Here is a 12988-nt window from a genome sequence, read left to right on the forward strand (position 1 = left end):
TCAACATTGTGTGCTATTTTTAAGTCTGATTTCTGTTTTTTTTTTTTTTAACATCATATGTTCCAATTTGTTCTTTCTCTCTACTCTCATAAAAAATCAGAAATACCCTTCATTATTGCACTTATTATATTGTTTTCTTTCTGTACAATATTAACATTTTTTATACACAATATACTACCTTACTCTTTCTTACATTCTTTCCTAAAAGGGAGATGTCCTTTCAATTTTATTTTGCAATAAGAGTTTCTTCTTATTATATAACATAGTCCTTATTTTCTTAATATTTTCCTGATATACTCTTCTCTATTCACCTTTAACTCATCTTCTTTCACATATTTCTCATATTCATGTAACAATCTTCTGCATTTTAACTCTTCTTCTTTGCGCAACTGCTTTTCCAATCTTAAATATTTCTGTACTTTCCTTAACCACAACCCACAAATGTTCTATAGCAATAAAAAAGGCTTCATTGAATAATGACCATGCCAAGGTTGTATCATTTCTGTTTCAAAGAATTCTGTTTATGAAATATCATTCACAAATCTGTTTATTCCCTTACCATCTCTGCTATACCCATTAATATTAGCTATTAATGATCTGTGAAATTAACTTCCAATCTCTCATTCAATACCTGTTCTTATACTACCCCTTTATATGTAATTAATCTCTGTTCCCATGTTTGTAACTGCCCACATTCTATCATTTATCTACATATACTGACAGATTTTTTTTAATTTTATCTTTCATTTTTATAAATTACAGTTAAAATCACCTATTATTAATACTATTATTATTTCCATCTTAACTTACACAAAACTCTTCATTTCCACATTTTGTGTATGCATATGTTACAATTAATCTCCATATCCTATTTTCATCTTTTATAGCACAAGCAGCACACCTAATAAAATATAACACTTTTAAAGCCTTCCTTAATGAAACTGCAACCCCGAACACACCTCTTCACCAAAACTCCATAGTATGTTACTACTCCGCAATACTTCAGCCATTTTTAATGCATATGATTTAAATGTGTGATATTTTGCAAACAACTTCAACCTTCTGATTTTGACACCACCATAATACAGTATATATTCTTTTTTTTTATTAAAGATGCTTTTAAAATTCATTGAAAGTATACTTCGACTAGACTTTTCTTTTTTGCAATTTTTATAACACTTTTATTTTTCTTTTCCTTACATATTTCCCAGTGGAACATTTTCTATCCTTTCCTTTCCCCGATATCCTTCCTCGTCATTTTGAGTTAATTCCACACAGGTCCTGTACATCAAAATGAATCCATAGTTTATCTTCATTGTTATAAGCCTTCTCCTGCACATTTTGTTCATTTTCCAGTTCTACTTCATTATCACCATTCTCTTCCATTAGGGTATCTCCTCTTTCATCAGCTTTATTTTCATACTCATTCTTACAATAAAAACAAAACTGGTCATTAGTACCTCATTTTCTGCATAATATTTGGAAGTTATTTGCCCTATACCTTATTTTACCACAGTGATTGACAATGGAGACACTTCTTAAGTTGTCACCAATACCTAAGGATTCTCCTCTTGTCATGAAGAATAACAACGGGGAAGATGTGGAATGTAACCACCTCTGCGGTGTAAGCATACCAATATCTTTCGTCTCCCATTCAGTAACTTTCTTTCATCTATTTTTTTATTTCAAATATTTGTTTACTTTACTACTACAATAATTTGGTATCATTCAGTTAATTCAAAGGTTCTACATTATAACTTTAACCTCATTATCCCACTTAGCCCTTTAATTACAAAATGATCCCACGGTGCACAAAAAGATTTAATATCACGCATTGTCATAAATGGAAATTCTCAAAAGTTATCTCACAAAAATGTTTAAAACCAATATTGTAAAAGCTCATATATTCCATGTTGTTAATCTGAGAGGAACTATGAAGTTGTTTCATTTTATTTATTATTTATTTTACATTTGTTAACCGGGCTAGTCCAACTGGATACATGTCCATTTTCAGTGGAGGCCCGAGGAGAAAAGCTCCAAGTGTACAAAACATTTAATGTTAGAAGTAATTTAAAAACAAACAAATACAATAAAGTATAAACAAAATGATTCAAGAACAAGATTTGTACATAGTAAAAAAAAATTAGACTATTTTCCCACAAATAAAAACAATAAGTAAGCAAATCAAAGAAAAGATAGGGATATAAGGTTACTAAGGACATCTACAGGATAAGATAGGATTAGGAAAACAGGATTGGTGGTTAGATGGGATAGGTAGAGCTGGACAGAGTAGAAAGGTCAGAGAGTAATTATGATATAAGGATAAATTTTAACAGAGAAAAATTGTAGTGAGGCATGGTAGAGCAGATGACAAGGAAATGAAAAAAAGAAAACAGATTAGTCAGGGTTATTGCAAGAGCATAACCAGTGTTTGGAGAGGAAGTGTTTAAGGTTAGTTTTGAATAATGGAAGAGATGTAAGAGCTGTTAGGTCAATTGGTAGGAGGTTCCATATTTTACCAACAAAGTTAGAAAAAAGAGAGTCGCCTGCAGAATTATTAGATAATTCATACAAAGCATTTATTTATTGCATCCCCATTTTTTACCTTAGTTCTTGCAACAGGCTGCTTCCTGCTGCTATCATTAATGTTAATTTCACTGGTTAATTTCACTAGCTTCAGCTTGTCTTTCACTAACTGCAACAGCTACACAAGATTTACACTGATTTTGACATTATTTTCTTGTTTTATTTCTCATTTCCACGACCTTTTGCTTTTGTTTCACTTTTCTTCAGCTGAAGATCCTGCAAACTTTTCAGCAACACTCATTTCAGCTTGGAACTCACTATTTACTTGCTTGAACAAACTCTTCTTGTGTGCCTATTATCTGAGGAAAACAGTTGTCAATTATCTCTGTCCAGGGAACTGCCAGATCATTGACTGGTGTTACCTCATTTGTCATCTTCTTAAGAATATAATTTTCCAGGCCACTTTGGCCATTTTCTCATCATTTGCATCTATATTTGACTTTGCAACATCATTTTCTAGTACGTTGCTGACTTGTAAATGCTTTCCTTAGTGACTTCACTGTCCTGCTTATTCATAGCTCTCTCTTCTAGTGACAGACCTATGGCTCTATAGTCTGGAAAAGAGTTGGGGAAGTTCCATGGAACCCTGACCAAATTTCCATAAGCAGTAGGTACACCACCTGGGGTCTCTCCTGAATAGAGTCTACAGGTTTAGTGGGAATAACTCAGTCAGCAAAGTGTAAATAACTAAAACATGTATCAAACTCCATTTCATCAATTAAGTGTTTTGTTTGACTTACTTCATCAAATGTGTTTTTCAGTAAACAGTGGTGTAGAGAACTTTTCCTTTGTTGTTGTGTTACCTTTTTCATAATTAGAGAAGGAAAAATATGGGGAAGTAGATTATCCTGGTTGACTGTAAAACAACTGTATTTCTTTAGTTTTTGTCTTTCTATAGTTTTCTTTCTGTTTATGCTGTGATTATGCAACAGTATAGTAATGAAATCTTTTATACTTCACTGTCGTATGGTCTTAGAGTTCATATATTTAAAGTTGCAGGGATATGGGGATTATACGGAGCATGCTCCCCTGTGGATCTTTATGTTTTTTAACATTTCTATGGATGGAGTTGGTGAAGTCATTTTGTCTTTTTGAGTTTATCACCTATAAATGCTGGGATTTTTTTTTTTTTAGCTGCCCCATGCACAAATAAGAAGATAAGGTCCTCTCTTTTCGGACAATATGTATTTAAACATAAAAAAACACACACACACACAGACACACACACACACACACACACATATATATATATATATATATATATATATATATATATGTGTGTGTGTGTGTGTATGCGCGCACGCTCGAGTGTGTGTGTGTATATAAAGCTAACACTTGATACACACACACACACACACACACGCTAACATTTGACAATGTCTGTAAAATGATGTTTATTGCAGCAAGAACTCAATAGGTGAATATAGCTTAACTGATAAAGGTAGCAGCAACAAAACAATTTTGGCAATTTCTTGTAGGTCCTTATTCTTTTAACCCCACCAGTCTTTCTGTTAAGCTGGTTTAACACAAATAGGTAACAGTTCTCAAATTGATCAGTGGCAAACAACAAAGGCAATGGAAAACAAAACACTTGTATGATGGGTATTAGTTTTCTCACTCTCTCTCTCTCTCCTTCAGGTCTTGCACTTGTAAGGAACTGCAATCAATAACATTTTTTTCTCTTTGTCAAGTCTATTGTTATTGAGGAAATTAAGTAGGTTACTGCTTTCTGTCTATCTTGGGTCTTACACTAGCAACAGACTGCGATAAAATAAAGCCTCTTTTTCTCTCAAGTCCTGTACTAGTAAGCCGTTGCAAGAAAGTAAACCAAGCAATAGTTTTCCTTCTTCTCCATTCAAGTTTCACACCAGCCAGTGGCTGCCTATGTTAATGATGCACAATTTTTCCACATGCATAACATAGTTTAACTCTGCATACTTCACATAATAAAATCATATAATTTCACATAATTTGTGTCTTTCAGCTTTTCCGGTTAGGGGTTGCCACAGCGGAACTCCGGTCCGCTAATGATTGGTAGTGGAGTTTTACGTACCGGGCTACCAGCCCTGACGCACAACCTTCAACAAAGGCAATATAATTTCACATAATAAATTCATATAAATAAGTTATTTTGTTTTAAATTTTATTGAGCAGCAGATACAGGTTTCGTACCATGGCATCTTATTGCTAAAAGATGCAAGCACTTGAAGATATACACTCACATTTTTCACTGTTAAACATCAAGCGATTTCTACAAGATTAAATATAGCTAACCTAAAAAATATCTCATTATGTAACAATAAACTATTGAAATAAAACATCATTTGGAGCTTTCAGGAACTAAACATTTGTAATATTGAGTATGATTAATAGGGCTGAGTGGCAGATGTTTTGTTGCTACAGAAAGCACTCTACAGACAAGTAATAGGAAGCTGGCCAACATGTTGAGCTCAAGTCTACTAATTTTTGTCACCTGAACAAATTTTTCACTCAAACTCTGGGTAGTCTGTGTGTGTGTATGTGTGTGTGTGTGTGTGTGTGTGTGTGTGTGTGTGTGTGTGTGTGTGTGTGTGTGTGTGTGTGTGTGAGTGTGTGTGTGTGTGTGTGTGGGGGGGTGTGGTGGTGGCAGATGAGTGGGGAAGAAAAATGCCTTCTTTGCTCTAAGTTGCAGTGGCCTTGCAGCTATTATAATAGTGATTAGATGTGGGGGGTATAGACCCTTCAAATAAGATGTGGCAGCAAATAAATAGATACATAAAACATTCTTTCCAAATATTTAACATTTCCTGTAATGTAATTTTTTTATCATTATTTTACATTAAAGTAAACCTACTCAGTTAAGTTTTGAGATGACCTGCACCCAGTATAATATCATGCTACCCAAACTATAAAACCACAGCTTTTAGAGTATTTAATGCTAACAGGCAACACAATCAATATATGTAACACTTTGTTAAAGGCAAAAAAAAAAAAAAAAAAAAAAAAAGAAAAAACATAAATCCTTTGTGTTCAATATTCTCATTTTTCAAAATGTTTTTTATTTATACATATTTTTATTAATATATTTGAGTAAAATATATAGCTGTATCTAACTTATCTGTCTATGTATCAATGTATATCTCCTTTTACATTAGATTACCAAATGCTATTCGATGCAGAGTTCTGTACCTTGTCATCTGTTCTTCCAGGGTTTCTGTTACATTCATAGTCAGATTTCCAGTAAAGTTATCTGCAACAAGAAACACCAATGATGCACATATCCAAAACAGTGTTATCAAATGGTACCAAAAGGCTGACATTTTATAACATTTTCTACTTACTATGATGTATCTATCCAAAACAGTGTTATCAAATGGTACCAAAAGGCTGACATTTTATAACATTTTCTACTTACTATGATGTATGTATCTAAAACAGTGTTATCAAATGGTACCAAAAGGCTGACATTTTATAACATTTTCTACTTACTATGATGTATGTATCTAAAACAGTGTTATCAAATGGTACCAAAAGGCTGACATTTTATAACATTTTCTACTTACTATGATGTATGTATCTAAAACAGTGTTACCAAATGGTACCAAAAGGCTGATATTTTATAACATTTTCTACTTCTGTGATGTATGTATCTAAAACAGTGTTATCAAATGGTACCAAAAGGCTGACATTTCTTGTTTCCCATTTAACCAACATAATATATATGTTCAGAAAAACAGCATTGTACTAAAATGATTTTATGTATGTTCAGAAAAATAGTTTTGTACTAAAATGATTTTTTTCTGTCAACAAGTATTTTATTTTGAAAACAAACACTTTCTTCAGAAGAAAAAAATATCTAGAACTGTTTCACTGTTACTTATTCTAGGTCTGTTAAATTCAGAAGTCTTTATATAACAAAGAAAATGTATTACCAGGTTATCTCATCTTGAAGAGTCTACATTATAACTTTTGCACTCTTATTGCTATTAAATGGAAGACTAATGTCTGTCACTATCCTTTAAGACTTGAAAACAAAGGTTACTATGAGGTGTAAGCCTGTTACTGTGAGGTGTACATAAGCACCACACCTCCCGGTAACCATTTCTGATTCAGAAACAGCCGCTGCATTTGAAGACATGCAGCACTGTGAGGTGTGTCTCTGTAGCCAAGGTAAATGCCATTAGGCAGTCCAGGGGAGTGACATATGATAATTAGCCATGTGCATTCCATCAAAATTGTCTGTATAATACACAACTGAGTAATTCAGAGAATTGTTCGGCTATGTAAATTAGCACGGCTGCTCCTGGCCACTCACAGTAATGAACACAAGCACAATATTGTGCTCATGCACTGTAGTAGAGGTAAGTGCTGGAACGTTTTGTGGTTAAGTGGTGCATAAGTGTGTGTATGTGACAGGCTGCATGTGTGAGTGTGTATCTGCATGGGTGGCTGCAGCAGAGAGGTTAGTGAGGGGGTAGGTGTGCACATGTGTTTTGCATCCTTGTGTGTGTGTGTGTGTGTGTGTGTGTGTGTGTGTGTGTGTGTGTGTGTGTGTGTGTGTGTGTGTGCACGTGTGTGTGTGTGTGTACGTGTATTGGTGAAGATGAGTGTGTGAGTGTAATTTAGTTGCGAGGGGGCTGCGTGTATGTGTGTATGCACATGTAAAATCAATATGTGTGTGTGTGTGTGTGTGTGTGTGTGTGTGTGTGTGTGTGTGTACACATGTAGAATCAGTGTGTGTGTGTGTGTGTGTCTGTGTATGTGTGTGTGTACGTGTAGAATCAGTGTGTGTGTGTGTGTGTGTGTGTGTGTGTGTGTGTGTGTGTGTGTGTGTGTGTGTGTGTGTGTGAGACTGTGAGTTTGGGTGGCTGTCATACCTCCACACATCCCTAGACTAATGAGCAAACCCTGTAACATAGCGTCGGTGGGAACTTCAGCCGCCAGGGATTATTCCACCTATATGGGTCAGAGGGAACCTTTACCACACAACTACAAAATTATTTCTACACAGCCTTCTCATGGACATGATTTGATGCAAGTTAAACTATAGTACCACTCCTAGTCTCCTAACTGTTCCAACTTTCCTAAACTAATATCCATGAACCAATGTTAATATTCTTTGGTATTTATATTCCTCCACCTGCTAAATTCCTCTTGATATTATTGCAGCTTCCCTCATCCACCGAATCCATATACTTACTTTTCCTACACATACTCACATTCACATTCCTGTTCTAGTAATGCCACACTATAACTCCTAATAACAGCCTAGTAAGTATGCTTCACATAAATACTAAATACATCTATGAATGGCACGACCATCATAGAATAAACAACATTTACAACATTATATTAACATGTTTCATTATATATAACCTTTGATACTGGATTATGTATAGTGTATTTAAAACCTTTGATTACAAACTAAAATTACATGTTTATATAGGAACACATATGCAATTTATTACATGCTTATACTTCACTGTAATGTCTAGCATGTGGTCAAGGTCGTGGCTGAAAATGACTTTTGGATTAGTTTACTTATTTGCCTGTTTGCTTCTTCCACTTGTTAACTATACAGTTCCACTGAGCTATAGGCACTTCTACATGGGAGTTCTGGTGTTTTTTGCAGAACAGAAAAAGATATGCAGAAGCCAGCAAATAATGGTAAGAATATTTAAGTCCAGTTATACAGACTGCAGCCATTCTATAGAAATGTAAACAGCAAATGGCAGCACTGCAAACTGCAGCACATAATAGATTCAAGATGAGTGCAAGCACAGAACAATGGTTATGGCATCCTGCTAAATCAGTGCTCCAACTGGAATGCAGACCAAGGAATCTGAAACCTTAATACAACGGGTTTTCTGTGAGTCTATTCTTTAAAAATATTATTGCAGTACAGTTTCAGTGCATTCAAAAAGGAATACCCTAACCAGACAGTGTGAATGAAATTAAGCAAGCAATAATGTCAGGCAGGTTGGGCATTATGGGGAAATAATAGTCCTTGCAGCGGAAAAGATGGCAACTACTGTTATAAAGGCATTGATAGACACACACACACACACACACACACACACACACACACACACACACACACACACACACACACACACACACACAGACACACACACACACACACACACACACACACACACACACACACACACACACACACACACACAGACTTTGGCAGACTAATGAAACTAAATTAAATAGATGGGGGGGGGTCTAAAAAAAGGTAACAAAAGGGAGATCTGATAAATGAATGCTTCTGATTATAGAAGGTAATTTGTCAAATCCTATAGTAGTAATGTACAAGACAAAGATGATGATGGTAGCCCTTTCATGGAGGAAAGGGTCCTGATAGAAATCCAAGTATTAAAGATGCACAAGGCAATGGGGCCTGAAGATATTTACTTTACAATTCCTAAGAGACCAGGGAGTGGAGCTGGTAATACCAGAGACACTCTTCACTTCACTGTTAATTACTTCCAACACATACAATGACTCATCCAATCTTTACTACAAATTTAAATTACTAAACCCTCACACCTACTGCACCAAAATAAAATGAACTGTAAAAGGTAAACCACAACAAGCTTACCTAACTTATTCATCTTTCACTCTCTCTTACCACTCTGTGAGGATATTCACTTAAACCACGGCCCCTCCTCATATCTTGACTCTCCAAATGCCTCCAAAACATATCCCAAGCCTTCCTACTCAGCCCACCAATCTCCTTCCAATAAATGGACCACACCACCATCAACAAAACCATCAAGACCCAACCTACCTACCTCAAACTCACACAAAGAGTAATTTTTTTTAAATCCTTGTAGCATCTATAATAGAATTTCAGAACTCCATGCCTGGATCTCCCACAATAAACCAGATATTTTTGCCATAACAAAACATGTCTAAAACCTCATATACTTGACTATGAAATTTCACTCCCTGGTTATAATATCATCAGAGCTGATATACAAAAAAAAAGTGTTGGAGTAGCTTTACTATACCCTGAATATTCTGAAATCTTACTCTCTAACAAACTTATTTCCAAATTCCATAATGCTAAACTCCTCATCTCTCATATTAATCTAAATAACCATAAACAACTATGTATTCCCCCAAGCAATAACACTATAACCCTGAAAAACATCCTAAACTGGATCTTGCGTACAATTTCTAATGAAAAGATAATCCTAAGTCACATTAATTTTGACTAGCAGATTAGCTCCACAAAATACCCATTAACTAGCCTCAACCTATTTGGCTTAAGTCAACTCATTTCCTCCTCCACACATCATAACTACCCAAAAACTGTGGCTCAGTTCTTGACTAGATATCAGTGCCTGATTCCACTAAGTATGTCTGCAGTGGCACCCTCTCTGATTCTATCAGTGACCACCTCCCTGTATATGTAAACAGACTACGTACCCATCATGTCAAACAATACTTACTTAAACTTCCCATAACTTCGCCATTTTAACCCTGATATATTTAATAGAATCCTAAGCTTCTTTAATGAGCCAGTCCTGAAAAATGTTTCACTCAGTCAAGCTATATACAAATTTAACACATTTTCCTGAAAACCCTCAGCAATATGGCTCCAACTAGGAAAAAAAAACAGTAAAGAATAACTGCGGTCCTTGGTTATCCACTCATAGCAGGCATATAATATATGAAAAAGATATGGATTGGAAAGAATGGTTGAAACATAAATATCTCCTAAACCTACAAATTCTTTAAAGAATTACATAATTGTATAAAAGACAGATTAGTGGAGACAAGAAAATGGGATCTATATTACAAAGTCGAACGATAAAAAGAGCAAATGCTCTTTTATCGAACACTAAAAGTCAAAAGCACTGAATGCCAAATACACGGATCAGTGATTTTTTTCCCAGGGGAAAAAAAAATCACTGGGCTGTTTTCAGGACTTTGCTATTTCCTCCACTGTGGTATGATCTCGGAGTTGGTATATTTAAGTAGGGGGGTGTGGGGGCACAGCCCCCCACTTTATTTTGTGTTTGGATTTTTTTTTTTTTTTTTTTGCAAAAACAAGAACCGTGTGTTTGACATTTACTGCTTTCAGTTTTTAGTGTTCGATAAAACAGTGTTCGCTCTTTTTATCATTCGACATCGTGATATAGACCCAAGAAAATGTGCTATAGTAACCCCTTACTAAATCACTGTTCAAACCCTAAAAAATCTGGTCTTCTATTAATAATATACTGCATTTGAAACAACCACCACTTCAAATCCTGCCCAAACTAACACTTTCAGCTCAATAACTGCTTCATTTAACACACATTAAAAAAGCATTACAAACCTTACTAAAAATTTCCGCCTAACAATCAGGACATGCCCTCTTCACATCAAATTGGCACTCCTTAAACTGAAACTCTGTTCTCCTTCATGAGACAACCTCCCAACAGAAAACCCTCAAGCTAGCTGCCAGCTCCATAGTCTATCCTTCGTCTGTCCTAATTAACAGATCTATTAAAGAATCATGCACTCCTTCTTTACGGAAAATCATCCCCCTTCATAAAGGATGAACCTCATCTGCTATAACCAATTTCAGACTTATTGCCATATAATCCCCTTCATCAAAACTTCTGGAGAAGTGTATTCACAAACACCTACTTGAACACATCCGTCAGGAAAATCCTGACCCCCCCAAACCATAGTTTCAGACTTGGCCATACCACTACAGTGGCCTTATTAACCTTCAAAGATACTATTAACAAAGCCAGAGACAAAGGCAAAGTCATTTCCCCTGTATTTCTAGATCTCTCTAAAGCTTTTGATCTAGTCTCTCATCAAAATCTCCTTTGTCAACTGTTTTCCCTACGGCTGTCACAATCCACACTACTGTGGTTTCACAACTACTTAACTGACAGATGATAGTCTGTTAAATGACTTTCCACCTTTTCTCCTTTCCTTACTGTGACTACTGGTGTGCCACAAGGCTCCATTGTTGGTCATCTAGCCTTCAGTATATTCACTAACAATATATATAATTCCTTATGGCAAGCTTCCCTCATACAATATTCTGACGATTCTGCCCTAATATACACTTGAGATAACCTCACACATCTTCAGAGAATTACTCAAGAAGACTTTAACACTACTGAAAGTTGGCTACACTATAATTAACTGCTACTTAATCCCCCCCCCTCAAAAAAAAAGTAAATTACTTCTCTTTTTTCCAAACTCTCATGTCCATGAAAAAAGCAACTTTAACATTTCTTCTTAAATAATACCATGATTGACGTTAAATCACATACAAAACTACTTGGCATGAGAATCAATGACAATCTTAAATTTGATTTACATAGCCACAAAGAATCAAGAAAACCCATGAAAAACTACGTACCCTTCATTCAGTACTGAAATTCCTGACAAACTGTGCCATGGTAACTCTAGCTACCACTAATCTCTTACCTTGTCTTTTATACTGAGGTCAACATCATGACGAACCTATAAGCCTCAGTTAGTTCCAAACTTAAATAAAGTTACAGTAGAGTTGCCAGATTTGCTTCCAAAAACCTTACCATACCCACCATTGTTTAGCACTTAAACACTTAACTGGCTCAAACTTGCTCACCACCTGTCTTATACACAGCTCACCTTAACCCACAAAATCATCTATACCCCATCCGCCTGCCCAGCTCCAAATCGTCCCCTTTGGTCGCATGACAAACAGCTACTTACCATATATAAAACACAAAGGGCTGCTTGGATCAGTCTATTTTCCAATAACGTATGTAGAACTTGGATTAAAATTTGTATAACAAACAGTTCTATATCACACCATCTTTTCAAACCATTACTAAAAGAGTTCCTCTCTGCCTCCTGGATTTGTCCCTGCTCCTCATCTGGGACACAGTATCTCTCAACATCCTTCAGTCACTTCTTATTAAAACACTAACTCACTTAGTTTGCTTATCCCCTTCTAAATCTTCCCTTTACTGTAGTACTTAAACCACTGTACTTACTCCTAATTAGCACAACCAAATTACTATTCCATTGTTATTTCTCTATTAATACTCAAACTTGCTTTTCCCTCTAATACAGTATTTTAATGTATTTCTTAAATTAGAACAAACACAAATACCAACTCTTTCTGGTAAAGAATTCCCAATAAAGAAAACCAAAGAATTAATCCAGCAAGACAGAGGGACTCTAAAATGACTAGTTTCAATAAAAAGCTTTTATTGTCGACACCACAAGCGCTTTCACAGACTAAGCTGCTGCTTCAGGAAATGTCTATCAAACTAAAAAACTCAAATTTAAATACCACATACTACTTCCTTTGATTAATCATGTGACATCAAAGCACTCAAATTATTTAAACAAACAGTCACATAAAAGTATATGCATAGCACTTAAATACAGAAATCATAATGCAATCATA

At 35.3% G+C, this 12988-nt stretch overlaps 1 protein-coding gene across 1 annotated transcript in view; it reads right to left on the minus strand.

Annotated features, from left to right (window-relative positions):
- The window catches only part of ABCB1 (ATP binding cassette subfamily B member 1), a 1009232-nt gene that overhangs the window by 773812 nt on the left and 222432 nt on the right, over nt 1-12988 (minus strand). The window contains exon 7 of the mRNA XM_044067521.1: nt 5755-5815. Within this exon, the coding sequence (XP_043923456.1) occupies nt 5755-5815 (61 nt within the window). The remainder of the gene's footprint in view (nt 1-5754; nt 5816-12988) is intronic.

The sequence above is a fragment of the Protopterus annectens genome, chromosome 3.part1 (assembly GCF_019279795.1).
Source record: "Protopterus annectens isolate FY-2018-M chromosome 3.part1, PAN1.0, whole genome shotgun sequence".
In the NCBI taxonomy this organism is placed as follows: domain Eukaryota; kingdom Metazoa; phylum Chordata; order Ceratodontiformes; family Protopteridae; genus Protopterus; species Protopterus annectens.